This window comes from Polypterus senegalus, chromosome 7 (genome assembly GCF_016835505.1).
Source record: "Polypterus senegalus isolate Bchr_013 chromosome 7, ASM1683550v1, whole genome shotgun sequence".
In the NCBI taxonomy this organism is placed as follows: Eukaryota; Metazoa; Chordata; class Cladistia; order Polypteriformes; family Polypteridae; genus Polypterus; species Polypterus senegalus.
Window position 1 is genome coordinate 70,807,492 of NC_053160.1, and position 27,996 is coordinate 70,835,487.

At 36.1% G+C, this 27,996-nt stretch overlaps 1 protein-coding gene across 7 annotated transcripts in view; it reads left to right on the forward strand.

Moving 5' to 3' along the window:
* ercc6l2 (excision repair cross-complementation group 6-like 2) overlaps positions 1–27,996 on the forward strand; it is a 79,020-nt gene that overhangs the window by 47,172 nt on the left and 3,852 nt on the right. For 6 of the 7 annotated variants that reach the window (XM_039758856.1, XM_039758858.1, XM_039758860.1 and 3 more), the window contains 6 exons: positions 4,441–4,536; positions 11,575–11,674; positions 12,181–12,333; positions 12,721–12,801; positions 18,050–19,082; positions 25,207–25,364. In XM_039758856.1, coding sequence (XP_039614790.1) covers positions 4,441–4,536; positions 11,575–11,674; positions 12,181–12,333; positions 12,721–12,801; positions 18,050–19,082; positions 25,207–25,364 — 1,621 coding nt within the window. Of the gene's footprint in view, positions 1–4,440; positions 4,537–11,574; positions 11,675–12,180; positions 12,334–12,720; positions 12,802–18,049; positions 19,083–25,206; positions 25,365–27,996 lie in introns of those variants that run through there. The other variant, XR_005634335.1, reaches the window with a different exon arrangement.

Here is a 27,996-nt window from a genome sequence, read left to right on the forward strand (position 1 = left end):
GCCACCGCCATACTTCACTGTGGGGACTGTATTGGACAAGTGATAAGCAGTGCCTGGTTGTCTCCACACATACCGCTTAGAATTAAGGCCAAAAAGTTCTATCTTGGTCTCATCAGGCCAGATAATCTTATTTCTCACCATCTCAGAGTCCTTCAGGTGTCTTTTAGCAAACTCCAAGATAGAACTTTTTGGACAATGACCCTAAGTACACAGCTGAAATAACGAAGGAGTGGCTTCACAACAACTCTGTGACTGTTCTTGAATGACCCAGCCAGAGCCCTGACTTAAACCCAATTGAGCATCTCTGGAGAGACCTAAAAATGGCTGTCCACCAACGTTTACCATCCAACCTGACAGAACTGGAGAGGATCTGCAAGGAGGAATGGCAGAGGATCCCCAAATCCAGGTGTGAAAAACTTGTTGCATGAAGACTCATGGCTATATTAGCTCAAAAGGATGCTTCAAATACTGAGCAAAGGGTCTGAATACTTAGGACCATGTGATATTTCAGTTTTTCTTTTTTAATAAATCTGCAACAATTTCAAAAATTCTTTTTTTTTTTTGTCTGTCAATATGGTGCGCTCTGTGTACATTAATGAGGGAAAAAATTAATTTAAATGATTTTAGCAAATGGCTGCAATATAACAAAGAGTGAAAAATTGAAGGGGGTCTGAATACTTTCCGTACCCACTGTATGTTTTTTCCAGGCAACGGGACAGACAAATATCATAAAGGTAGGAGGCCCTATAAGCATCATGGAACCTAAGCAGCCTGCCCAACAAATGGTAGAAAGTGTTTGAGGAGCTGAGCCACTCAAATGAAAGGACATGGTACTACCACTGTTCACTTGAAGTGCTAAATATGTTTTTTTTCTTTCCTTTCTGTGATCTACCTATGGTTTATCAATATCTATAAGTCATTGTGATAGTTATTAGGAAGCAGTCCTCACCAAGTACTCAATAGGTTCATCCACTCTGAGCATAGGGAAGGCATTAATTTCTGTAGTTACTAACCAATCACCAGCGGTCTAATTTATATACATTCATGTGGATTTGAAGTTTAAAATATGTGCACACTTAACATCAGAAAAATACATACACCAAAAACAAAAAAACAGATTTATAAAATCTGGTGTACACACATTTCTACACAATTTAACTTTGTAAATCATCTATTTCGTAAATGTGCATCCGTGGATGCGCCTCAAATCCTTCCTGGTTGCCCCCCAGAAATAACCATATATGGACTATGCTAATGAACCCCGTACACCTGCAATCAAGTTACTATAGACTGTCCTTGGCTGGTAGAGTAGCCCCCCCACCTAACGCATCCAGCCAGCGCCAACTGGATTTGAGAAGGTCTATGTTGTACTTCACATAGTATTGTAGTGCCTCTCCTCTGTGCTGTAGGGGGTCACGGAAGGTGTAAGACACCAGCATCTGAATGGGTAACCCTGGCCACTGCCAGTCTCATTTTGGCATCACAGATGATTTGGAATGTATTTGCTTACAGATAACAAAAGCAGTACCATTCTCACTTTATGCCCTTAATGCAATGTTAGTGTTGTCAATTGTCATAATTATCTAAGGAAAACCAGACATTGCTGAACATTTCCTTTTTATACTAGCATGTAAAACTAAACCATATGGAAGCCAAATATAGCACATTATCAGTTGTTCTTGGCTTCTAATATGGTGGGCATAATGGAGCTGAAGCTTGGCTGAGCATGGCCAGTTCCCTCTGATAGTGCTTGTTGCCAGAAAGTCAACCATTGGTAAAACCTGGATATGAACAGGTGTAGTGTGATTTCAGGCAGGTCTGTCTTTCTAATGCTAGAGCCAAATCAGCACATAGTTCTAAGAGAATTGCTCTCATCATGGGCAAAAAAAAATCAGAACAAATTTCTTAAAAACTCATTACCTTCATATACAGTGGGACCAATTTCATAGACTTCAAGCAGGGCTAAATAAGCTATGTTGTTTTGAACTATTAGGTTATAATTAGGCTATAGGACATGATAGTTATACCTTTCTGTAAGCAAGGATTAAATCATGCCTGTATATTTGAAAGTGACAACCGGTAGCCAATAAAAACTGATGAAAACACAAAAAAGTTCTTCAGTGCAAATACACAGCATTGCCCATCCTAAAAGGGAACTAAAATAAAATATATTCATCATTCATCTTATTTGTCACTTTTGACATTTCATATGGTTGTCACATAGATGCACATAATAATACTTGCTCAGTGATATTATTATATATAGGTGAGTAACCATTAAGTTGATTTGGTTGCGCTTCCTACTTGATGAAGGGTCTTGTCATTTCCCATTTTCTCTCCATAATTAAGTATGAAATCCTTAGAAAGCTGACCTGTCAACACTGAAGTGTTTCTTTGCACCCAAAGTCTTAAGTAAATTACCATGGTAGGTTTATTCTTTGTTATTTATTGAGTGATAAAACTATATAGTCTACTAAGCCTTAATTTCAAACGGCCTTTTTTGAATTTTGAATGAGAGGTAGGAACAAGCATCAAAACTCAATCCAGAAAGTGTGGTTCCATAATTGTACAATTTGGCCTGTGCCTGTTGAACATTCCCTAGATGTACTTCCAGTAGGGTTTTAAATTTCTCAAGTCATTTTCTTTGCTGGACAACAGATTCCAAAACATGTGGTTGCCAGATTACTCCTCCCATCCTTCTTGGATTAAATTCAGGATATCTCACAGTTGCCTCAAATACTGTGTAGCTTGAACGAAGGCTATGAAATTTTGTGACACCTATCTACCTGAAAGTAAAGCATAAGAGAGTGATAGGTCCTAGTTCCTGCCATTTGCCACTAATATTCTTCTCAGTATTAGTAATTTGGAAGCCTATTTAAATATTTCAGAGACAGTTATTGTTCTAGTCAGTTCTCTTCTCATTTGGGATTCCCCACATGTGTGAATATCTTAATTCCTGAATATTTTTGTGATATCAGGTAGAACAACCCACTACAACAAGTTTTTTTTTCTCCCCCTGCCAGTCCCACAATGTCCAATGTCATGCATTCACAAGGCAGTGGAATTTAAAGCACTTCCTGATGCTTTAACATCTGCATCAACGGGATTGAGGCTAGGTTAGTAAGATCTCAGAAAAGATGCTCTAAGTTTTCTTTAAATCCCAAGTGGACTCTCATTAAGCAATAATGAGCCAGACTGAATAACTCTCCACATTAGGAAGAACTAATAGTTGCTTAATTATACTCAATACCAGAGGGACTCCTTTAGAAATCAGAATAAATCCTTTCTTCAGTGGCATAATCAAAAGAAGCTTTCTCTTACATGTTGTAATTCACACGTAGAGCCTTACTGGATAAGACTGAGAAAGTACAGTATAAGAACTCTGTCCCATTTTGGCCAGTGATACTAGCCATCTCTTCTTTTGAAAATCAGACACTCTTATTTCGGTTGCACATCTAAGAGAGACACAAACGGGATTAAATTAGCCTAGTGCAAGTGAGTTTGAATGAATGAATGAGTATATGGTCAACTGTTGCCCATGACCAATTTTTTTTCCCCTGTTTTCCTTCTTATGATGCTAGGATACAATTTGTTAAACTGTAATCTCAAAATGGAAAAAGGACAAGACAACACAATTTCAACCCACCATTAACCTGACACTATGCACACCACTATACAAACACAACAGTTTCTTGAACAAAACAATTACAAACTTCAGTAGTTAACTCAAATAAATAGAAAAACAATACAAAATATAGATATCAAATATTAAAATATATATATAAATATATAATGTATCAAAAAATGTATTTATTGCTTTCATCAAAATGCTATGTAATGCTTTAATCTAGCATATCTAAAAGAATATTCTAAAAGTGAAACACCCTTAAATAGACCGTCAGACAGGAGTACATTAAGTACAGGAAATATGAGTGTTTCCTGTGATTAGTCTGCTATTTTTGCAAAATAGGCAATATTTCATTAGTAAAAGGTTTCTTGATCATAAAGATTATATATCTGACAGTTTTTATGTTGTACATGTCATTTAAAGATGTTAACATGTTAACAAATCAGGTCTGTCCTGAAATGAATGAGCCTTATTGAAGGAAAAAACAAAACAGAGCCATAAACAATGTACTGTGAAACCTCACAGAAGCTAATTTCCAAAAAAAACTTTCAGTTAGTAAATCTAGTGATAAAACTGTATGTAAAAACAAATTCAATTTCATGACAAACCTTGTACAGTAATATAATATATAATATATACCATTTATGTATTCACTGTGATAAAATGTATTGCATTGCATTTAGTAAATGTTGTGATCAGTGTAGTTTAATATATGCCTTTTATTTTCTGCTGTTAACCAGTAGCTATTTGTGTTTGAAAATTTGTTAGTACCGTATATTTATAATATGTATTGCCTTCATTTTTAATTATAGGGCTGGTGGATTAGGCCTTAATTTTGTTGGTGCAAATATTGTGGTATTGTTTGATCCAACATGGAATCCAGCTAGTGATCTCCAGGCAATTGACAGGTGGGTATTTCAGCAAATGTATATCAGTGCCAGTTTCATATTTCTAATTTTTTTATTGCTAGTATCTCATTAGTAAATTCAATAGTGTTAACTTTGGTTGCATACTTATTAATTATTCCACTTCATCCATGTTTGCATTCAAGCCTGTAACACATAATTCCTAAGTTATCCTATGTTTATCAAAGTTTAATTTAATTTTATTGTATTTATTTGCACAATAGAAGGGTTTAGCCACAATTACCCTCAGCATTTATTATGCATCATTAGGGCTTATTATTATTTGGCCAAACAACCAATTTCTTTGACTGCTGGTTGATGTTGCCTTACATTGTAAATCTATAAGATGCTGAATTCATACATGTAACAATTTGTCTACACTGGCAAAACTAAAATGGAGTGTGAAATATAAAGGGAGGGGAGGAGACGAGAATATGAAATGTTCTTATAGAATATGGAGCTGAATTTTGATAAAGTATATTGTGAAGAAAACAGTGATTCTTGACAAAAATAAAGTTTTTCTTTTTTTGGTTAAAGTACATCTATATATATATATATATATATATATATATAACCCAACATCTGTCTGTCTTTATTTTTGTCCGCTTTTTAGGAGAGTAATACTTAACACATTTAGATTGGATATTTTTCTATAATTTTCCTGAACATTCCGGTTGATTTTGCGACTTCTCTCACCGCACTAAGTATCATAGTTCGCTTACAGGAACAATTTATTCACACTAATCTGAGACAGAGGCTTTTGGCCGAAGGGAGGGAGAAGCATGACATCAGAAGTGGGGAGCCAGGCGGGGCCTTCTTCACTCATGCGCCAGCCTTCATTCGAATTGGTCTTCCTCTGGCCACTTTTTGGAAATAACTTGCCTCTTCTTAGCTAGCAATACTTGTTTGTTTATTGATTTATAAAGTTTGTCCTGTTTCACTACTACACGGGTGGAGCCTCGGGGGACAGCTATTAATATACGTACAGAAGCACAGTATTCATGATGATGGTTTGTACAAAAGTTGCCAAGTATCTGAAGCTGACAGTATGCTATAAAATTATCTGATTTTAGTACGCATCTGCTGTCAAACCATTGTAACTGCATGTGATTCAAAGCTTCTGTTAAATCACATTATTTTCCTATGCCATGTTGTATCCAAAACATATTTTTTTTATATGTAATGTTGGTGGTCATACTGAATCACATGTTGTTTGATGGTAAATGTATACCCAAGTCATGGTTTTTTTTCACATACTCCGCCTCAAATTAGGTTAAGTACCTCATTGCAGTGGTTGTTCAAGCTGCAATCTCAGTGTAAGTCAACCCCAAGCAAATAAAACCAACCATTTAATGTTGCATTTTTATATGTTGTTAGGTCTGCCACATCTGTAAGCATGCCTGCCAGCACTGTTCTCTTAATCTGCTGCTTGCTTTGTCCACTCTGTGCCATCTTCTCTCTTTTCCTTATAGAAACAGGTGCAGGCCATATGCTAAGTACTCCAAATGTATGAAAAACATTGAAATGCCATTTTCTGTTATTTTACAGTGGATTCAGAATGTATTCATGGCCCCTTCACCTTTTTCATTTTTTTCCATGTTAAAGCCCTAAGCTAAAATCATTTCAGTAAATTTTTCCCCACATCAAGCGACAATCAGTATTAATGGAAATAAAAAGTAAAAACAGGATTTTAGAAATTTTGTCAAATTTACTGAAAATAAAAAACTGAAATATTAGTAGAAGAGTGTGCTGCATGCAATCCAGTAACAGAAACCTTTAAATTAAGCATCATTCTAATTTTATTCCACATATTACTTACAGATATTTTGAAGCAGTTAACTTTCCACTGAAGGCAAGTGTAAAAAATGCTATTTTGATAAATTGTCTCTCGATTATGCTCTGAACTAAAAGACATTTTTCTCATTTTAGTTTTTGCAGAATCATTTCTTTTCATCTGCTACCTGTAAATCTAAGGAGTATGCAAAAGTAGACAAAACATGTTGTCTGTTCTTAATTTATGCAGAAAACTAAAATGCCATAAACTTGACATTAGTGACACTTTTTTCCACATTTTCTATTGTGTTTCAAAATATTAAATGGAGAAGTTGAAAATATATTGATATATACCTAAAATAACTATCAGATTTAGGGTCACAGTTGTTCATACCCTATGCTGGCAGAAGTGGGCAAAGGATAGGAATCAACACTGAACAAGTTGCAAGTCCATCACAGGGCACACCCCCACACTGGAACCAATTTAAAGTAACTGGTTAATCCAGCCTACATGTCCTAAAGTAATATTGGAGGAGAAACCACACAAACACAAGTAGAATGTGCAGTCTACACACAAACAGCTGCTGAGCAAGGAATATTGGAACTCTGGACATTGGCTCCATGAGGCAATAGTACTAATCACTGCTTCACCCTTCCACAGGTGAACATTTTTTAGCAGTAACTTTAAAAGAGTACTCAACCCGAAAATGTATATATGTTTTTTTATCTGTTACATAGCTGGTGTTATTTGTAGTGATGATTAAGAAACATGTTTAATCTCATGTTTTCATGCAAAATGGAAATCACAAAGTTTATGATGCAACAGGCTTCAGTGGAGGCCCACAGTAGCCAGTATTAAACAACAACAAACAATATTAAAACATTAATGAAAGAAATGCAAATTACTTGTCTCAGATAATTCACATTTATTCAATTGTGTACTCAAAATGTCCAGACCACTCCAGAAAATTGCAAACAGGATGGATGTTCAGACGGGATTGAGCTTTTGAGTCGAACTTTAGTATTATTCACTGTTGTTCATTATTTGCCCCCAATTTTTGATGAAAACGTGACCTTTTTTTTCTCAGCCACCACTACAAGAAACACAGGTTGAGTAACAGATATATCACTTTTTGGTTTAATATTCCTTTAATACTCTATCCAAATACTGGCCCCCTGTTCATCCGAGGTCTTGAAGTGGAGAGGGTGAGCAGCATTAAATACCTGGGTGTCTACTGTACATCAGTGAGAACCTCACTTGGACACTTAACACCACACAGTTGGTCAAGAGGGCTCAACAGCGGTTGTACTTTCTGAGGAGGCTGAGGAAGTTTGGTATGTTGACTAAGATCCTCAGCAACTTTTACAGCTGCTGCTGAGAAGATCATTAGGACCCCACTGCCCTCTCTGCAGAGCATCCACAACTGCAGAGTCTGCAGAACTGCCTCAATCCTCAGGGACCCCACCCACCCCCAACACAAACTGTTCACACTTCTACCCTCAGGCAGGAGGTATAGAAGCATGAAATTCAGGACTTCCAGGCTAAAGAACTGTTTCTTTCCCAAGGCCATTAGACTCCTAAATAACTGACTTGAGTTTATAACCATTGTTCAGCTAATTCTATCTGCCTCACACAACTGTATTTGACTTGTCCATCACACACCTACCAGCACATTACATTTTATACTTCTATTCTGTTTTTATACTTTATGCTGCCTCTGTTACTTATCTTCCTGCTACTTATTATTTATGTTTATCTTTATATGTTGGTTTTGTCATTTGGTGTGGACAGCAAAAAAAGAATTTCATTGTACAGGGAAACGGGTTTCCTTACTGTGTATATAACAATAAACTTTGAACTTGAACTTATATTACCTATTAATCTTAGCAACTTAAAGTTTAGTCTACCTGCAATGTTTAGTTTCAGTGCTGCACAGCTAACTAATAAATGTGCACACCAGAGCATTGTGCTACTGATAGAAATTCTCCCTAGATGAGTTTTTGTTAAAATGTTTTTAGTGGTAACTCCATAAATTTTACATTTATTTTGCAATTAGATGCAGTTTATTACAAAATGTTCAATTTATTGCTAATTAATATATCACCTGCTTTCCTGTTGGTGATCTATATTTTAAATTGAATGATTTTATAGAGATACAAGAAATTACTGTATACTTAATTTCTATTATGCCCTACAGTAGTGTGTATGTTCTTTAAAAAAAAAAAAAAAACTGTCATAAGAGCAAACATTTGGATTAGTGTTTGTTTTGTTCCCTCCTTAAGAACAGGTTTGTCATACTACAGACACTTTATCCAGTAATAACCAATTACTAAAGCAAATTGAACATACTGTATTACGTTGCCTTGATTTTAGTTAACTTACATTTTAATTTTAATTGTTTCTATTCAACAGCCAAAGAGTAATGAGATGCAAAGCAAAGCAATGGATGACCAGACTAACCTATCCTATTTACATCTGTGTCTTTCATACTATGTCTGTTTCAATTAAATATTAGAAAAGTAAAATATGAAGGTCTAAGAAATATTAAACATTCCTCTGCCTGCAAAACATTTGAGTGTTTTGGAAATAGCTGTCTTGTCAAAATGAGAAAACTAATAAGCCAAAGGATTAATGAGTTTCATTATCATCTAAATAGAAGATTTATTAGAGTAAAATGGTTGCCTTCCAAGATATTTGAGCTCCCTGAGTAAGCTGGAGATGTTTTGGCTTGCTTTGCATCTAATTATTGTTTAGCTGCCCATTAAGTCTATTATAATTAAGGCAAAAAAAAAGTATGCTAACAATTAGTAGCAGTCAAGTGTTCCCTCTCCCACCATTACAGTGGCAAATTGTGCTCATCAACGTTACTGCACCCCCTGACATCATTGATGCAAGATCTGCTACATCGGATCCCACTCCCCTGCTCTTCACAACAGATGAGGTGATGATGCAGCTGAAGAGGCCATTCCCTGGAAAGGCAGCTGTTCTGGATAGTATGTCCCCCAGACTATTGGAGTGTGTATATCAACTTGCTGAGCCTCTATAGATATTGTTCAACCTGAGTCTTCAACGTGGGAGTGTCCCAATGTTGGTTGACCGACTGAAATAAATGGGTACAGACTGGTGGCCTTCAGATCTTACATCATGAAGACACTAGAGAGGCTGCTTTTGCATCACCTCAGGCCATAACTCCAGCATGTACTGGTTCTTTACAGTTTGCATACCAGGAGCACATTGGTGTTGAGGATGAAGTTGTCTACATGCTACACCAAACTCGCTACTTTTGAAGTAGTTTGTTAAATGAGAATTATATTTTTTGTTTTTTTGAATGCATTCAACACCATCCAACCCTCCAGTCTTAAAGATAACCTGGAGGTGATGTGTGTGAATTCCACTTCCACCTCCTGCATTCACAGCTACCTGAGTGGATGACTGCAGTTTGTCAAACTGGGGAACCGTGTCTCTGGGACAGTAGTGAGCAATGTTGGCACCCCACAATGAAGTTTCCTGGCCTCATTCCTGTTCACATTATACACAACAGACTTTAAATACAAGTCAGACTTTTGCCGCATTCTTAAGTACTCTGATGATACAGCTATTGTGGTGTGTATAAGGAATGGGCAGGAAGGGGAATATAGGGATCTGATTGGAGTTTTCACTGACTGGAATAGTAAGAGCTGCCTAGTTCTGAACACAGCAAAGACCAAGGGGATGATTGTGGTGGATTTCCAAAGGTCTAAGCTCTCCCTTCAGCCTGTTGACATCCGAGAGAAGGACACTAAGGTGGTGCAGACTTATATATATATATATCTAGGTGTCCACCTTGATCACAGAGTGGACTGGTCTGTGAACACAGATGTCCTCTACAGGAAGGTGCAGAGCAGGTTGTTTTTCCTCAGAAGACAGATCATTCAGTGTACAGTATGTAGTGAAATGCTGTCTGCATTCTATCATAGGCAATTGTTGCCACTGTGACAGATAAGAACATTTAAGGTATGGACAAATTGGTGAAGAAGGCTGGCTTGGTGCTGGGTAGGACTTTGGACTCACTGGGAATTGTGGTGGAAAGGTGCAGTGGGTGGAAGGTATAGGCCATCCTTGACAATGGCAGTCACTCCCTCCACAACATTTTTGGCTGGTCAGAGAAGTAAATGTTGCAGTCATCTTCTCTCACTGCCTTGTAGAATGGAAAGGTTTAGAAGATCATTTGTCCCTAGTGCTGTGAAATTTTATACCTCTGTTGTCAACATAAGTGATTCATGACCTGGTCATCAATCCACCTTCCAACACAGTAACAATTGACCATTTGTACTTTTTACTATTAATTTATTTATGTTTTGTTTGTCCTTGGCTTTTTTAATAATATGTAATATTTTTTATTGATGTGCTTAAGCTACTGGACACCTGAATTTCCATGAGGTGATGAATAAAGTCCGTCCGTCAGTCCATCCATCCATCTGGTTTCTGATTAAGAAGGTGGCTGAAGCAAGAACTTGCAGCCACTGTGGCTCTCTGGCATCAGAGTTCAACACCTCTGCTTTAGAGTCATTTGCCAATGTTGCCAGTACCAGAGGTACAAGGCTCTTGACAACAAAGCTCTAATAGCTTGGGCATGGAATCCTTTCCATTATACAGAATAACTAGGAGACCGAAGTACTGCTGCAGCCCCGGGGGTAGCCCTGAATATGTTTTCTTCCCGGTCCTTAAGGGCATCCTAGCCAGGGTGTGGCCAACCGCCACAATGTAAGTAGAGTAAAAACAAATAGAATCATTTTTAAAATACTGGCCTCCAATGAGAAAACCTTTAAAGATATGAGTTTCATTAAACAAATTTAAAACCTGAAGCTAATGATTCTATATAATATCAAGAAAGGTCCATACACTAAAACTTTAACTTAAATTTTGGTCTCTATGCCTGTGTTTCCTTTTCATTGGGTCTAATAAATGGGTTTAAAAAGTGTCAGTCTTCAGTCTTAATCCTGAAGAAAATATTTCTTGTCAGGTGACATGTTGCATGTTAATCGGACATACAAGTAAGAATTACACCTTACTGCTGCTACTTGAAGGCTAATGAAAAACTATGAAACCCTCAGAAAAAAATATTTATTTGTTTGACAAAAAAACAAAAAGAAAAAAAATAATCTTTGCTGTAATGGGATTTCTGCATAGAAGTTCAGTGTCTTCATGGTAATACATTGGCAGAATCATTGCATAATCTATCAAATGAAAAAGCATGTTTTTTTACTACTTTTTTTTTCTGGTTGTAGAGCTTATCGAATTGGTCAGTGCAGAGATGTGAAAGTCTTTCGATTGATTTCACTGGGCACAGTTGAAGAAATAATCTATCTTCGTCAGGTGTACAAGCAGGTACAGTAATTATTTAATTTATATTAATACATGCAAAGTCTTTGCAATGTTCTACTCAAATTTAAAATAATTTTATTGTATTAATCAAAGTGAGTCAAAACTGTTCAGATATATCCTTTGTATGACAGATTAACTCTTTCCATTTCCAAATTAGTAATTGCTAGTGTCTCTTCTTAGATCTGTACATTTACATATGGTAGGTTATTAGTATAATTTATCATAGGATTTCAAATAATAACTTTATAAAGTACTTTTTCATGGTTTATTTAACTTCGAACAAGCAAAGAATGCAATAATTGCAACAATCCTCTACTGCTTTATTCTTCAATTTAAATCTTTTATTAGACTTTCATTGTGACACTATGTTTGAACTATCATGTAAAATTTTACTAAATTTGTTTGACTGTTAAATTCTTGGTAAATGTCTTTTATACTATACAGTTTATTTGTCTGGTTCACCTGAGTAGAAGTTTCTAAAAGTATACTTCTGTTTGTCATTATTTTAGCAGCTGCAATGTGCAGTTATTGGGAGGGAAAATGCGAAACGGTATTTTGATGCAGTTCAAGGATCAGATGGCCATCGAGGAGAGTTATTTGGCATTAAGAACCTTTTTCAGTTCAGTACCAATGGAACCTGTCTAACTAGAAACATTTTACAGGTACAATCTTTGACCTTTCTGTATCATAATAATATAAGTATAAAATTGCATACTGTATATAATCAACTATATAATGGACTATATAGTATTTTGCTTGTACTGCAATGTTTAGTGGGTGCTTCAAGTCAGTCTGTTAATAATAATTATCCTATTTTTATGAGAATACATGGAATATATTGGAAATAATAGCTAATTAAACAATATTTTTCTGTTATTTGTAACTTTTATTCAGTTTTCAGTTCTTAAGATTCCAACCTAATCGGTTTTAATTTAGATAATAATAAATCCTATTTAAAAAACGTATTTATACATTGTCAACCAGATGATATTATTTTTAACCAGAATACTACTTTTTTATATTGATTACTTTTCTTTGTGATTATTAAGAGAGATGGCCAAGTGGAAGCAGGAATATTAACAGCTGTCACACAAATGAGAGAAGAAAGTCTATCACAGGGGCAGAAGACAGTGAGTACTCTCTTTTTTTTGTAGTTTGACAATATCTGTAAAATATGATACATTATTGTTTTTCACATATTCTCAATCAGAAAGATGTATATGTAGATGGAATCGTTCAAAAAATTAACTTAAAGTTAAATTATTTTTATGCAGCACTTTTTTTATTATGGAAGGGTTTTGTTGTGACCCTATCCTAACTTTGTTATGTAGACCCACTCAATTTGTTATGGAGTCCTTACTCTCCAACTTATTCATTTATCCTTGCACTATACCTGGCCTGGAAGAAGACACAGCCCACAGCCTTAATACACTTAGGCTTAGACTAAATGATCCATTCAGCACCCAGAAGTAACTGCTGCTCTACTTCATGTCTCCATCTTCTCTTTATTAATTTTTACCCTAGGTGACAGGATAGCCTTTAACAAAATTAAATATTCTTAATATACCAAAAAGTGAAAGTAACTAAAAGTAAAAGGATGTCTGGCAAATGACCAAACAAACTGGCTATTTAAGGAGCATGTCCAAGTCAATGTGTGTGCCATTTAGTCTCTTACGGTTACATCGCTGCATCTTGGTGAAAATGTTTTTCCTGTTTCTCCCTCTGTTTAATTTAATTAATTTAATAGATACTTTCACTTTAAGCTGATGGGTTTTTAAAGCTTGCCAGTGCCATGGTAAACACCCCTAGCCCCTCTCTGTCCTCTGTCATTTTGACAGACCATGTCAGTACATGTGCACTAGATGTGTGCCCATGAAAGTAACCATTGGATTTTTAGCTTTACTGTTTGTTACACTTATGGAAAGTTCAGAAAATGACCGTTAGACCTTGGCCTTTCTTATAATTTAGCAGTTTAAAATTTTTACCTTTCTCTCTGAAAAAGGTGCCTGAATGAAGAAAAAAAACCCTCTTTGTATAACTGCCTTCAGTCCACGTCCTCTTTCTGTGGTTAGACAAGCTACTTTACTGAGAATAAACGATCAAGAGCAAAACAAAATAAAAAAAAAAAAACATGGCTCAAACATACAGCTATAACAAAGTAAAACATTGCCTAAAATCATTCTTAATAATTTAAAGATTATGAAATATAAACTGATAAAATTCACATTCCTCTACAAGCATAGTTTTCATTTTAAAGTTAACAGTACATACTGTGAGTTCTTTAAAAGAAGCATTAAGTATCTCATGTTAAAAACAAATTACACTATGCAATATATTCATTTTCATACTTGATGATAGTTGAAATGCTTTGAGGATGAGCATTTAAATGAGATTTTCATGCAGGAAACCCCTGAAACAACACATTGGTGTAGGAGTTCTAACAGGGGTAGGAGTGTGCCAAATGTTATTCCATAATCATTTGTAGAAAACAAATAGACAATTACAAGAGACTCGCACAAGAAGCTATTTCTGCCAAAGGTGGCGATGCCAGACAGCCAATAAGCTGTGTTTTTCAGTAGCATCTTTAGTATTTGTCTGAGAGAAAGCGTGGTCCACATCTTCTTCAAAGGGACAACAATTATCACTATGCCTAAGAAAAAAAAGTAGACAGAATAACTACATACTTGGGGCACTCACTCCAATCATGATGAAGTGCTTTGAGATACTGAGGCTGGGAAGCATTAAATAGAATATTACAGATAGTTGTGATCACTTCAGTTTGCATATCATCACAATCGATCCACAAAGAATGTCTTATAACTTGCTTTTCAAACCAAACTGTCACATTTAGATGACAGAAGCTGGAAAGAGGTGGGTGGGGAGAGTGTGGGGTAACCGTATACCCCAAATAAGCAGTGAGAGATTTAGAATTGGCACGGGCGGGCTCTGAACAAAATAGAGGATAACACAGTGAGGGGGAAGAGATGGGAGTGAAGTCTCACAGCATGGAGGGTAGCAGTGGAAGTGTAGTAAAACCAAGCATGGAAAAAACAAGATCAGTCTTGTTTTTGAAGGGCCAGTTTTCCAAATTCATATGTGTGTGTGTTTCTCTCACACATCATCTGAAAGCTGCTTGTGTATCGCACGGCTTGAATCTGTGATAAGAGGTCTGTGGCATCAGGCACTTTTTAAATAAATAATTAGGTCCCGTTGGCGTGCAGGCTCGGAATGGTAGAAGATGAGCACATAATGGCACTACTCTGGGGTTGATTGAGGTGCTCGGCTGGTCATGCACTCGCGTGCAAAAGCAAGAAGATAAGTCTGGTGCCGCATTCACACCTTGGAGTGGGCAGAGGGTTTACACCTGCACCCAATCAATCCAATATAAGAGAATCTTGCACAGCGGGGGGTAAAAAAATGAAAAGAAAGGAGAAATGGGGGTTAAAGAAAAGCAGAATAAAAAGAAAGAGCAAGAGGCTGGATCGAGAAAGCCTGTGATAAAGTTGGATGAAGGCAGGTGGTCGCAGACGAGGCTCAGGGCGAGGAGCCTGGGGCTGAAGAAGCCAGCATTGGGCTCATTTTTTAACTGTCTCTTGGATTTTAACCTTGTTTTAATGGAATAGTTTATTTCTTGGATATTTCTAACCTCCACACAGACACAGTTTTTATGGATTATTTATTTATGGATTTGATGTATTGCAGTTTTTGACCACAATAACTACATTGATGTTACGAATCACAAACAGGAGTTTGCATGATACGTTGGAGAGCTCCGTGCTTTTTCTTTGAAGGACAGGTGTGGGGCAGACTGACTGGCAGGATGACGCCAGACCTCATCCTACATCGAAACTGTGCCATCTTTTGCCTTTATGCTAACCTTTACAAGTACCATACATTTACACTGGCTGTTGCAGACTCAAATCAAATGTATGTTTTTATTGTATAATAGTAACAATAGCAACTCACTACTCAAAACTTTTATTTTGGAACACTTGAAGACTCGAACCTGCGACCTTTTGAATAGAAGTCAACAGTTCTTACCGCTGTACTACCAAAGAAGTCTTGATAACAAGCCACACTAACCCGATTTCTTTTTCTTCAGTTATAGTCTTGAATAAAAGCGCACTTGTTCTGTTATACTTGTACCTCTTGTGAAAGTGCTTATTTGATATTTGGACTTCAGTCTTCACACATGTTATACACGTCATATCAAAATTTTTTCTTTTAGGTATGTGTTCAATATTTCTGTCATCCTACACTTACATAGACAGTAGATCTTTCTAGATTCGGAACACATGAAATGCAAGTGTTCCAAAATATGATATATTTTTTAGCCTATCAGGTACCTGACTCTCTGATAAGCAAGGCTTCAGCTGGGAGAGGTTTTTGCAGCTGTGGGTGGGAAGGTATAGCAGGCTGCTTGGGCTTATCGACACATTTACAAGACAGAAGACACTGATGGAGAGGTGCGAGCGGATTTAAGGTGGGCTGGATTTACGAGTTTTTTCGTAAGATTTTGTAATTCTAGTGTTAACTACCTCAGTGACCTCCCTTAGGGAAATGGGCATTGATCCCTCATTAGCTTCTTGCTCTGCCTCCTCCACAGAGGACATTTCCATTGGGTTGAGGAGCTTTCTTCCACCACCAGACAACATCCTCAGTTTGGATCAGCACTCTTCCATCCTTGCTGAGAACAGCCTGGGTGAATCCCTGCCTTCCCTTTCTGAGTCGTCTGAAGGTTTGCCAGACCCTCTTTGAGCCCGATTGACAGTTGCTTTCCATGGTCTCCCCGAATTCCTCCCACACTGGGTTTTTGCTTAAACTGACCGCCAAGGCTGCAGCCCTTTTTGCCCATTGGTATGTCTCGGCTGCTTTGGGAAGTCTCCCGTGCTAATCATACACGGAAGATCTCCTTTTTCAGCCTGATGGCATCACTTACCTCTGTTGTCTACCATTGGGTCCTTGGGTTACCACCTTGAGAGGCACCTTTGGCCTACCGGCTGCTGCTCTTTGCAGTTGCTTCCGCAATGGGGGATTTGAACGAGGCCCATTCGGACTCCATGTTAAATCTGATGATACAATTATGAAATATCTCTTAGATATTTGGCCTAAGATGCTCTGGTACAAGGTACACTTATGAGCCACCTTATGTTTGAACATGGTGTTCGTTATTGACAAATCACACCTAGCACAGAAGTCAAGTAAAAAAACACCACTCTGATTTAGATTAAGAATACCATTCCTCCAAATAACGCCTCTCCAGTTGTCTCCATCGTTACCCATGTGGGTGTTTGAAATCACCCAGTAGAACTATGGAGTCCCAATCTGGGATTATTTCCAGGATCCCCTCCAGTGACTCCAGTAAGGCCTTGTACTCCGATTTGACATTTGGTGCATAGGCATATGTGATAGTCAGAGTCTATGTCCCTAGGTAATTCCAGAGTTAAGATGAAGGGTTTGGTTCCACAACCAAGAGCATAGGTGGATGCAAGCCCAACTATATCTAGTTGGTTGCTCTCCACCTCACCCACCAACTCCAGCACCTTCTCCCCATGAGTCAGTTTGTGTGTCTGGGTTCCAGTCAAGTGCTGCTCAAGTCACATTGCATCAGGCCCTTATTCCTCCTGCAGGAGGGCAATCCCACATTACGTTTTTGGGCTGAGCTCGACTGGGGCCCATGGTAGGCCTGGCCGTAAGGAGCTCACCTGCGGGCACTTCTCCCAGGCCAGGATACAAGAAGAAGCCCTGGTAACCCCATTCTGGGGCAGGATACTCCTTTTATCTGATGGAGATGCATTATTAGGGGCCATGAATCACTCTTTGTCTGACCCCTTCCCTGGACCAGTTTGTCTTGGGAGGCCCTACTAGGAGCTTCTGCTCTGGACAACATAGCTCCCAGGGTCACAGGGCACTCGGACCTCTCCACCATGATAAGTTGATGATTCCTGGAGAGGGATGTCACTTATATTTGAAGCAAACTGCATACTATGAAATTGTGTAGTTTGAGACCCAGCTGTATTTAGTTAATGACCAAGGTACATACATTCATCTTCAGATTACAAATCATGTTTAACCATTAAAATGTAATTGATACATTTAATGTATGCCTCAGCCTTCATGAATGTAAACTGCTATGACAGTAGAAAATTGATAACTACAGTGGCGTGCAAAAGTATTCAGTCCCCATGAAAATGATCATAATTTTCTGCATGACAGAAGATTTTTACACATATGTATCCATTCAGTACTTTTAATATGAACTGTTATGCTGTAACAATACATTCCCAATGTCAAAATAAACAATTTTCTGTCATTTTAATCTTCTTTTAGTCCATAGTAACATTTAATAAGAATTTCATTTAATAATTATTTTTTTAGACATCAGCGCTGGAAGACAATCCTGAAAGAAGATTAAGTGCTCAAAAGGCTACAAATAACTTCGCAAAAGAAATACTAGATTTCAGCAGTGACAGTGAGGAAGAGCAAAAGGGAAGTAAATACAGAACTGAAAAGAATGAAACTTCTGGTCTTTTGAGTCTGATTCAGTGTGGCCTTTCAGAGTTTCTTGATGCTAAAATAGCACTGGAATATTCTTACAATATGGACATTGAAAGTTCTGAGACCCAGTCATCTTCTGAAAATAATATATTACCAGCAGATAAAAAGAAAAAAAATACAGGACAGAGTTCTGATCTAAACCTGAAGCCAGTTAACATGATACAATCTACAAATTACAGACCTAAAAGTAAAAAGAATTACAATTGTGCAGACTATGAAGAAAGCCATAGTAGTCCTTCTAAGGCAAGCTCTGTTAGTTCAAAGACAAATTTTAACACAAACGGAAAGAGAAAAAATAAAACATGCAGGAAAGTAACCTCTCAGTTAACTGAAAAAATGAAAAATGAGGCAAAAAACAAATTGTACTCCTGTGGGAATCCTGGCTTACTATCTTTCAAACCAAGAAAACACAAAAGCACCAGTGATACCCTCCAACATTTAAATGAAAACCTGGAAATGAAGACTGCAAAAATGTGCAATATAACTGAATCTGATAGTGGTGAAGAATCTGATTATGTTGCTATGTCTAAAAAAGAAAAGATTACCCACAGTAAAGCAAAACTCAAAGACCCAGGAGCCCAACAGTGCATGTCACTTTCCCAAGAGCCAAAAAGAAATATTGCATTTAATGTCTTTGAGAAGGGACCTGAAACTGATTGGCAGAGGATCAGTTCTTTCTCTTCTTCAGAAGAAGATATTTCTGTTAAAAAAGTCAAATTCAGTAAAGCTGAAAGAAAGCGGAAACAGTGTTACTTAAGTTCCAGGTCATCATTTAAGAATAAGGAAATATTTATACAAAAAGAAGAACATAATCAAGTAGCTGAAAAACAGGGATCATTGGACAGCTTTTTAGGTAAGTAAAAGTAGTAGCACAATGAAATAAATAATTAAAATATATCTGTAGTTCTTTGTTAAAGGCCAATAGTAAACTGGTTAGTTAAAATATTTTATCTCCAGGGGCCTCATGTATAAATGTGTGTAAGCACAAAAATGTTGCATACGACCATTTCCACACACACTTTTAAATGCATAAAAACTAAAGCCACGCACATTTTCATTCCATGCATACACAAGTTTCTGCTTAGTTTTGCAGTCTGGCAGCACCCAGCGTCAAAGCAGTGCTACTGTTTCTATGTGGTCTCCCATTTTTCAGACTCACATTAGTGACGTGGGATTTATCAAATACATCAAAATTAATTGCATATTGTTTACAAATTTAAGGCATCTGATTGTAATCATTCTGTAACCATATAATCGGACATGCAATGGCCAAAATTTTCCAAATACCATAGCTGCTTTAGCATTGTTACTCTCAGTGCACCACTAATAGCATTTTAACCCATTGTATCTGTATGTGGAATCACACCTGTACAGCAGCTGATCAGAAAGCCCTGGAGGGCATTTATAGTACACGCCGCCTCAGGGAAGCCATCAGCATTTGCATAAATTCCACTTAGCCATGGACACAGTCTATTTGAACTTCTTCCATCCAGAAAAGAATTTAGAACTTTACGTGCGCGAACATCGAGGCCCATAAACAGTTTCATCTCAAGAGCTATAAACAAACTCAATCAGTCCTTCAAGTGATCCCAGTAGAACTGTTTGTACTTATAATTCCAATTACCTCACTGTAAATTTGTGCTACAAATGTAATATTGCACAACCTGAGAAACTTTATGAAACATTACATACTATATGTACATGTATATTGTACTTAAGTTTTCATACTATACATTTTTCAATGTTTTTTATTGTATTATTATTATTGCTATAGCTCTCTATTATATAAATAAATCCTGGGACGAGACAAGACTTTTTTCAAGAGATTTTTTTCAAGTCCCGCTAGACGAGACTTTGGCCATGAGATTTTTTCAAATCACGCCCTCCTCTCAACCATATTCAAAATTAATACACAGGCAATCCTAGCACTAAGAAATGATGAAGTCAAACGAATTAGCCACAAAAATGACAATTTGTAACATGGCAAATTGGTTAAATGCGTATCGTTAGACAGTTGGTGGTGATTGTGTGGAAGATGAAAACATCAACTTATGCTATCCCGAAGAATATCTACAACCATTAACACCGTCCGGTCTTCCACTGCACAAATTACTGTAGAAAAAAGGATGTATCCATGAAAGGTAATGTAGTATATCATCTGCACATAACATTATGCAACGAAGGAGATCTTGATATGCCATTCGTATTAAAATGTTAACAGTTTCCCATTAGAATAGCTTTTGCAAAGACAATTAACAAATCTCAGCCACACATTCGAAAAAGTTGTTTTATTTAAAAAGAGATACAAAATTCAGTCACGGGCAGTTATACGTTGCATTGTCACGATGAAAGTCCAAACACAGAATCAAAATTCAATGCAATATTGATGAAAATTTAATTCAAAAAATTGTTTTTACTGAGGTTTTACAGTAAAGATGTAAGTTTAAGTATTTGTGTGTTAATTTCAAAGCCATACAGAACAAAATCGTATTATGCAACGAATAACTCTTAATGCAACATAAAACAATTTACTTTCAAATTATTGCGTTTTACTATTTTTTTATATGGTTAATTACTTGCTGTAATGTAAAATAGTTCTATTATGCATATGTAACAATTCCCATGAAAATAACAATCTGTTTAAATTGTACATCCGCATCCCCATACACGAGTGCCAGATCCGCAAAGAGGCTAGCGCAGGCCTTGGGGTTGGTGAGTGAAGTGAGCAGGGGGCAAATCCCCCTAGTCATTTTTAGGAAAATAAGACCATGAAGGGTTTGTATATTGAATCTCATTGTACCATACAATGACAATGAAAGAAATTGATTGAATTCAAAAGAACAGAGCACATATTTACAGATGATGATGACTGGCTTGTAATTTGATTTAGATTTCCAAGAGCTATCCTCATGGTGCTGTGTGCTGTTAGAATACTAGGATGTATACTTGATGTCATTTTTATGATGAAATGCATTAAAGTATGTATATTATATTTTACAGATAAATTGTTAACTTCATTTAAATAATGTATACTGTTAATAATTAAATGTGGGGGCGCGGTGAAGCAGCAGTAGTGATGAGCTGGTGCCCACTTCTGGGATTGTTCCTGTCTCGAGCTGTATGCCTGCTGTATGAATAGATGGATGGAATAATTAAACATGTATTATGAAGATTTTAAAATTTTCCTTAAAAGTTTTGAAGAATCTGCGTTCTAAGCTTACAGCTGGTTTTACATTAATTACAGTGCTTATATTGTGGCGATTGGTTATGTGGAGAAAGAAAATGGAAGGACAGGAATTGGGGGTTGGTACATTTGACAGACACAGTACTGCTGCAATTAGTAGTGGCATGGGTCCCAGCAAGCATCTTGTGGGAGACATGAGCAATCCCTGGATGGGGGAGGCAATAAGAATCCCTGGACGAGGCGCTAGCTCATCGCTATCATGGTGTCTTTGTGCCCCCACGTTTAATACATGCTTTAATGTATTTCATCATGAAAATGTTATCAAGTATACATCTTAGTATTCTAAAATGTTCAGAGAACTGTAATATCATGAATGTAATGTATTCTGTGTGGCAACTAGTGCCTGTGTGCTCCTGTCTGCGAAAGAGAAAGCTCATTTAAGAAGCACGCAGTGATTCACACACATAGAATATAAAGCATTTAACATACTACTTTAGTTATAATGGGATTTGAGAAACTCTAGTAAATTAAACATCAATTTTAAGATGTTTACGACATTCCACTTTAATGACAAAATAAACTTATGAGATTAAACTGGACATTTCAGCCTATTTTTTCCCTTGACTGTGTCCCTATTTTTTTTTCTTTTCTCTATGCCCTAATGTGCTAACGTATGACACTCAGACGGTGGGGCTACAACTTGCATTTTCATGTCGACATTGACATCTGACCACTTTTTAATTTCAGGCATAGTGCAACTTTCTGAACTTGAACTTTTGAGAGTTATTCCATTAAGTTCCTTTTGTTGCTCATATCACTGCCTAAGTGTATTTTTCCTTGCTACCACTTCACTGAGTATGATCTCCACTTTGCATTTGGTGAAGTTCTTTTTTTATACATGCTTTTGCCGTTGTCTTTTAACAAACACTCAACTGACAGGAATATTTATATTGATTTACATAATCAAGTATGCAAAATTCTGGGAGGAGTTGGGATGAGGCGGCCGGGACCGGGACTTATGAAGCAGAAGTGCATGGAAGTTGGCTTACGCACGGTTTTGTGCATCTGAATTTTTTATGCATACACACATTTCAACTTTTGTTCGTGTTTTGCCATGTTTTAGTTTGACTTCTACTCACAGCATTATACATGAGGCCTCAGATGTTTTCTAGTTTGAGTATAAAAAATATTTTGTGTCATATAGATTACAGAGTTTGCTTTTTTTTGTATTTTATGAATATTTGCCTATTTTTGAAATTTAATGTAGTCTTTAATAATAGATGAGAATTATTGAGCCAGCACTTAACATTTTTGATAATTGTTTCATTAATTGTATATGCAAAAGAATGCAATGTCCAAAATGTACCTCAGTGCCTCAGCAAATTAGGTTTCTGCTTACTTAAATTACCTAAAATAACTGCCTCTCAGACACTTCCTTTGTAATGTTAATGAATGTTTCATCAAGTTATGGAAAAAATGGTGCCTGATTTTCTGTGGTAGAATACTCAGTAACAGCAAAGCATCCCCAAATTTAAAAAAAATGCCACTTATTACCTACCATGCTTAGCAGTCCCTCTGAAGGTGTTTTGTCAGACAAAGCAAGTGACCTTGCAAAAAGCATTTTTTAAGGTTGGTCAGGTATAAAGGTCATCTACATGATAGAGGCCCTGTGGATATTTAAATATTGTGAGGTTCTGTGCCAGTTTATGATATCAAGCTTTGTTCATAGAGTGATACTGGGTGAAGAGTTTGTTTTTCCTTTGGTCGGGTGTGCCTTTATCAATTCATGTGATGAAAATTTCCCTGTGATTATGAGAAAAAATATTTGTGACAATTTCACCAGCTAAAATTTGTTAACCATTTTATAGAACTAGTCTTGTATGACCCTTTTTATCTGGGTTTGTTGAACCAGGGTTCTTAAATTTTCCACCAGAGTTGAACCAGAGCTGTCATTTAAACTAGTATGAAGAGCCAAACTGAAAGTCAGCAATATGTAAAAATTCTACAAAACTTTCAGTCTTTTATTATTCAGACTTACATTAAATTTGTGTAAAAGTTATACAAAATGATTTAACTGAAAATTGTTTTGGTGCATATTTCAAACTTCTAAGTATGTTTTAACACAAATATAGCATATATGCGGCATCCATGTAAAATAATGCATTATATATCAGCGAAGTCAAGAGGACCAAATTGTTGTTTTTACTATTCACATTTATTTCAGTCACCAAGAAGAGGCTTGTTTTTGAACTTAATAATAAATATCTGGCAATTTCTTATAAATAAGTAGCGCTACACATGTTACTTTTCTTGATTTTCTTTGGTGGTTTGCTATCTCTGGATTTCCCTTTAAATGTTTGGTTTAGGTAAAGTAGGAAATAGCCACTTTTAATCATTAATGTTATGTTCCCTGTACAGTTTGTTAGTCTATAAAATCTATTTCTGAATTCTTTTGAGTCTTGAGTCTCTGGAGTCTTCATGGTAGAGAGCAAAATGCCCATCAAAATACATATTTTTTTTTATACATATTTTTATTTCCCATTCCATTCTTGAGGTCATTGTTCAGTCAGTTTTAACAGTTGTCAACATGTGCCCCATCTTTCCTTAGTCAAGCATGTTAATTCAGTAAAGTATAGTTTTCGGCCACAATTATATTTGGGGGGGGAGGGGGGAGTTGGCGCTTGAAATATCCTTACCATGTCTTCTTGTGCTAGTTCTAATTTAACCAAAAATGCAATATTCATGCAGTCAGTAACAAATTTCAATTTTTAAGACTTAATGCTTTGATGAGTCTTCAGGATCTCACAGATTTGGAACTTTGAGCCTTGGATTTCTTCTTGCTTTCCAAACCATATTTTACAGAATTGGCTGCAGTCTTTTGGCATATTACTTGTTGTAATTGTGGCCTTGAACACCATCATACAGTATGTATTATCCATTCACCCATTTCCTGAATTCATGTTTTCCATTACAGTGTTGCAAGAAGCCATAGCATATCCTGGCAGCATTGGACACTTGGCAGGAATCAATAACCCTTGAATAAAATAGATGCTAAACTGTGACAGGGAAAACTCAAACTCAGATCCAACTTGACTCAAACTAGGCCAGTTTCCAAACAACCTAACAACATTTTTTGGCTTAAGTGAGCAAACCAGTGTACCCAAATGAAACCAATGCTGATATATGGATAACAGACAAATTACCCCTGAACATTATAAAAGTTGGCATGTCATTATTTTTACTGAAATAGTTTATAGTTATAAATTTAAACAATATTGATTTGTCAGTACATTAGAATTTAGGAAGTCAAAATAGTCATTGAAGTGTTTATGTTACAGAGTTTCATTAGAGACTTTATATTTTATGTTAAAAAATGAAGATAATTTTAAAGAACTAATAGTTTTGAGCAAAACTTACTAAAAACCAAACCACAAATATTGAAGTAAAGGTGTAACAAAACAATTTAATTAACAAAAGAACTCCTTTGTAATAGTGCATCATTAAAATACCTGCAGCTAAGCATAACTCAAGTTCTTTAAAGAAATTCTAGCATTTCAAACAGTTGGGTTTTGTTTCCATGTAAATGACACATACAAAACTTACTTGTAAACTCTACCTATGTTTTTCTGGTTAAAATGATGAAATATTAAATACTCCCGAAAGTATGTCAGTATTGCTTAAAATAATACCTACAAATAGGTAAAATGAGCCAAGTAAATTAATTTAAAATGTAGAACTTCATGTACTTATTCTGGAGCAGTTAAAATTTCAGTACTTTATTATTCTATTCTAGATGGTGTCCAGGGGGTTATCTATACCCATTCAAATCAGCGCATTGTTGGATCAAGCAAAGCAGAGAATTGGATGAGTCGCTCAGCCCTGCGGGATGTATTTGAATTGGATCAGTATACTCAAATGCCTGCAAATCTTGTTCACAGTGATGCAGAAGAGGTACAATTTGAAAATGCTGTCAATTTGTGAAGAGTACAGTGTGACATCAAGACATGGTTTCAGTGGTGACAAATTGCCATTAACAAATATGCTTTGTAAAGGTATTGTGTATGTATGTAATATACATAACAATAATGCAGAGTCATTTAGGGAAATGTATAGTATAGCATATTTGTTGAGGTGCATTGGTTTCTATATATATGCAATAGTTTCATATAGATCTGTTCTGATACATAAAAATTGGATATAATAGATTGGCTTGGAAACATAAATATTGGTTTGTATATGCCCAGTAAGATATACAGTGGGTACGGAAAGTATTCAGACCCCCTTCAATTTTTCACTCTTTGTTATATTGCAGCCATTTGCTAAAATCATTTAAATTAATTTTTTTCCTCATTAATGTACACAGAGCGCACCATATTAACAGACAAAAAAAATAATTTTTGAAATTGTTGCAGATTTATTAAAAAAGCAAAACTGAAATATCACATGGTCCTAAGTATTCAGACCCTTTCCTCAGTATTTAGTAGAAGCACCCTTTTGAGCTAATACAGCCATGGGTCTTCATGGGAAAGATGCAACAAGTTTTTCACACCTGGATTTGGGGATCCTCTGCCATTCCTTCTTGCAGATCCTCTCCAGTTCTGTCAGGTTGGATGGTAAACGTTGGTGGACAGCCATTTATAGGTCTCTCCAGAGATGCTCAATTGGGTTTAAGTCAGGGCTCTGGCTGGGCCATTCAAGAACAGTCACAGAGTTGTTGTGAAGCCACTCCTTCATTATTTTAGCTGTGTTAATAAATGTTGTTGTTGTTGTTAAATTTAGTTTAGGTTAGCAAAAACTGAAAAAAGCAAATATCAGAATATTAGAAATGGGCATTCTTCAAGGGCCAACTAAGAAGTTACAACCTACAGATGTTCTGCAGTAATGAAAGTAAATTAAGCCTAAAAGTTGAAGCAAACAATTTACACATGTGTCTCATCTTCTGTTGATTACTTAAAAACTGTCTGTTTTAAAGCAGAGTTGGAACAGGCTTGGTTATTATAACTCCTTTTCATCATTGTGAATGACTACTCAACTATTTTTTAAAGACTTGTGTGTACCCATTTTCTTAAAACAGCTATTGCAAAGGAAGTTTAGATGCAGTATGAAGGTGCTGATGTACTTAACAGTCTTTTATTCCACAGAAAATTATTACTGTTTAAGAAAGGGGATTAAAGTTACTAGTGTATGCATTACACTGTGCATTTATTTACTTAATCTACATTAAAAATTATTTTTGTCTGTTCTGATTTTATAGCACATAAAGAAGGCTTGTGCTGTGGTTCACAGACAGTGATTTAGAAGTTAAGACTAGTTGTAATAGTTTATTGTAGATATTTTCTTTTACTGTATAATTTGTTTGTGTGTGGTCTGAGATAATTATGAAGTCCCAGCTTTATGCAATTATGTTTTTAACTTGAGCTTCAGTGAAATTAGTCAGCTCTGCATGATTCAAAATATTAAATGTACTTTGGACATAATCCTGAACTATAAAATTAAGGTACTAAATCCTTAATTGCTACATGTGTTTATTTTTACACTTAGTTCTTATTTTGCTGGCTAAAGCCATCACATATGGATTGTGTACATTATCAGATAAGACAGAAGACCTTGACCATTAATTTTGATGATGAGTTTTTAACATAGTTAAATAAATAGACTTCAAATCTTGTAATTCGTTTAAAGCAAATACCATATGTTAGATATATAATTCCTTATACGTAATTATATACTGTATATAGTTTGTTGTACATTATTGTGACTTTTTCCTTCTTTTATGTCTTTATAGAAATAGAAATTTGAAGATTTGGTTGTGATACTTTGTCTTCCTTTTTAAAACATTCTTAAAGGTTTATTCACACACAGACAATATATACTTTAACACGGGGTGGGCAAAGTTGTTCCTGGAGAGCCGCAGTGGCTGCAGGTTTTTGTTCCAACCCGGTTGCATAATAATAAGATTTTCAACCCCTCGTGCTTATTTTAGTCTTAAACAGCTGTATTATCTGTTTTAAATTTCTCCTTATTAGCAATAAGATGCAAATGACAAAAGAAGCCAGCATTTCTCCATTTAGCTTGTTTCCATTTACACCTGTGTGTATTTATTGTGCAGTATTTGGTTTGATTAAATACTTGAAGGAAAGTGAAGAGAAAAAAGTGAAGGATTGAGAATTACTCATCTATTTTAGACTTTGGATCATTTTGCAAAATTTTTTTTGTAAGTTTTACTTTCTTCATTCATTCTCCTTTATAATTTTTACTGTGTTTTGGGTCATTTGTTTAATGCATGGCCCAGCTGCATTTGGAAAATACCTGACAGATACAAAGCAAAATGCATCGTTCCTTCAAAAATGACAGGTTATCTCATTCTAATGTGGAAAAACATCCCCAAACCATGACACTACCACCATCATGCCTGTCCATTGGTATGAGGTTCATACAATGGAAAATCTGTTAGCTTTCCTGCAGACTTTATCAGACATACAGTATATTAAACAAAAAATATTCCTTTTCTGTTACCTGTCCATAGAACATTTTCCCAAAAGTTATGAAGATAATTTGGGTGTATTTAGGCAACCTGAGGTGA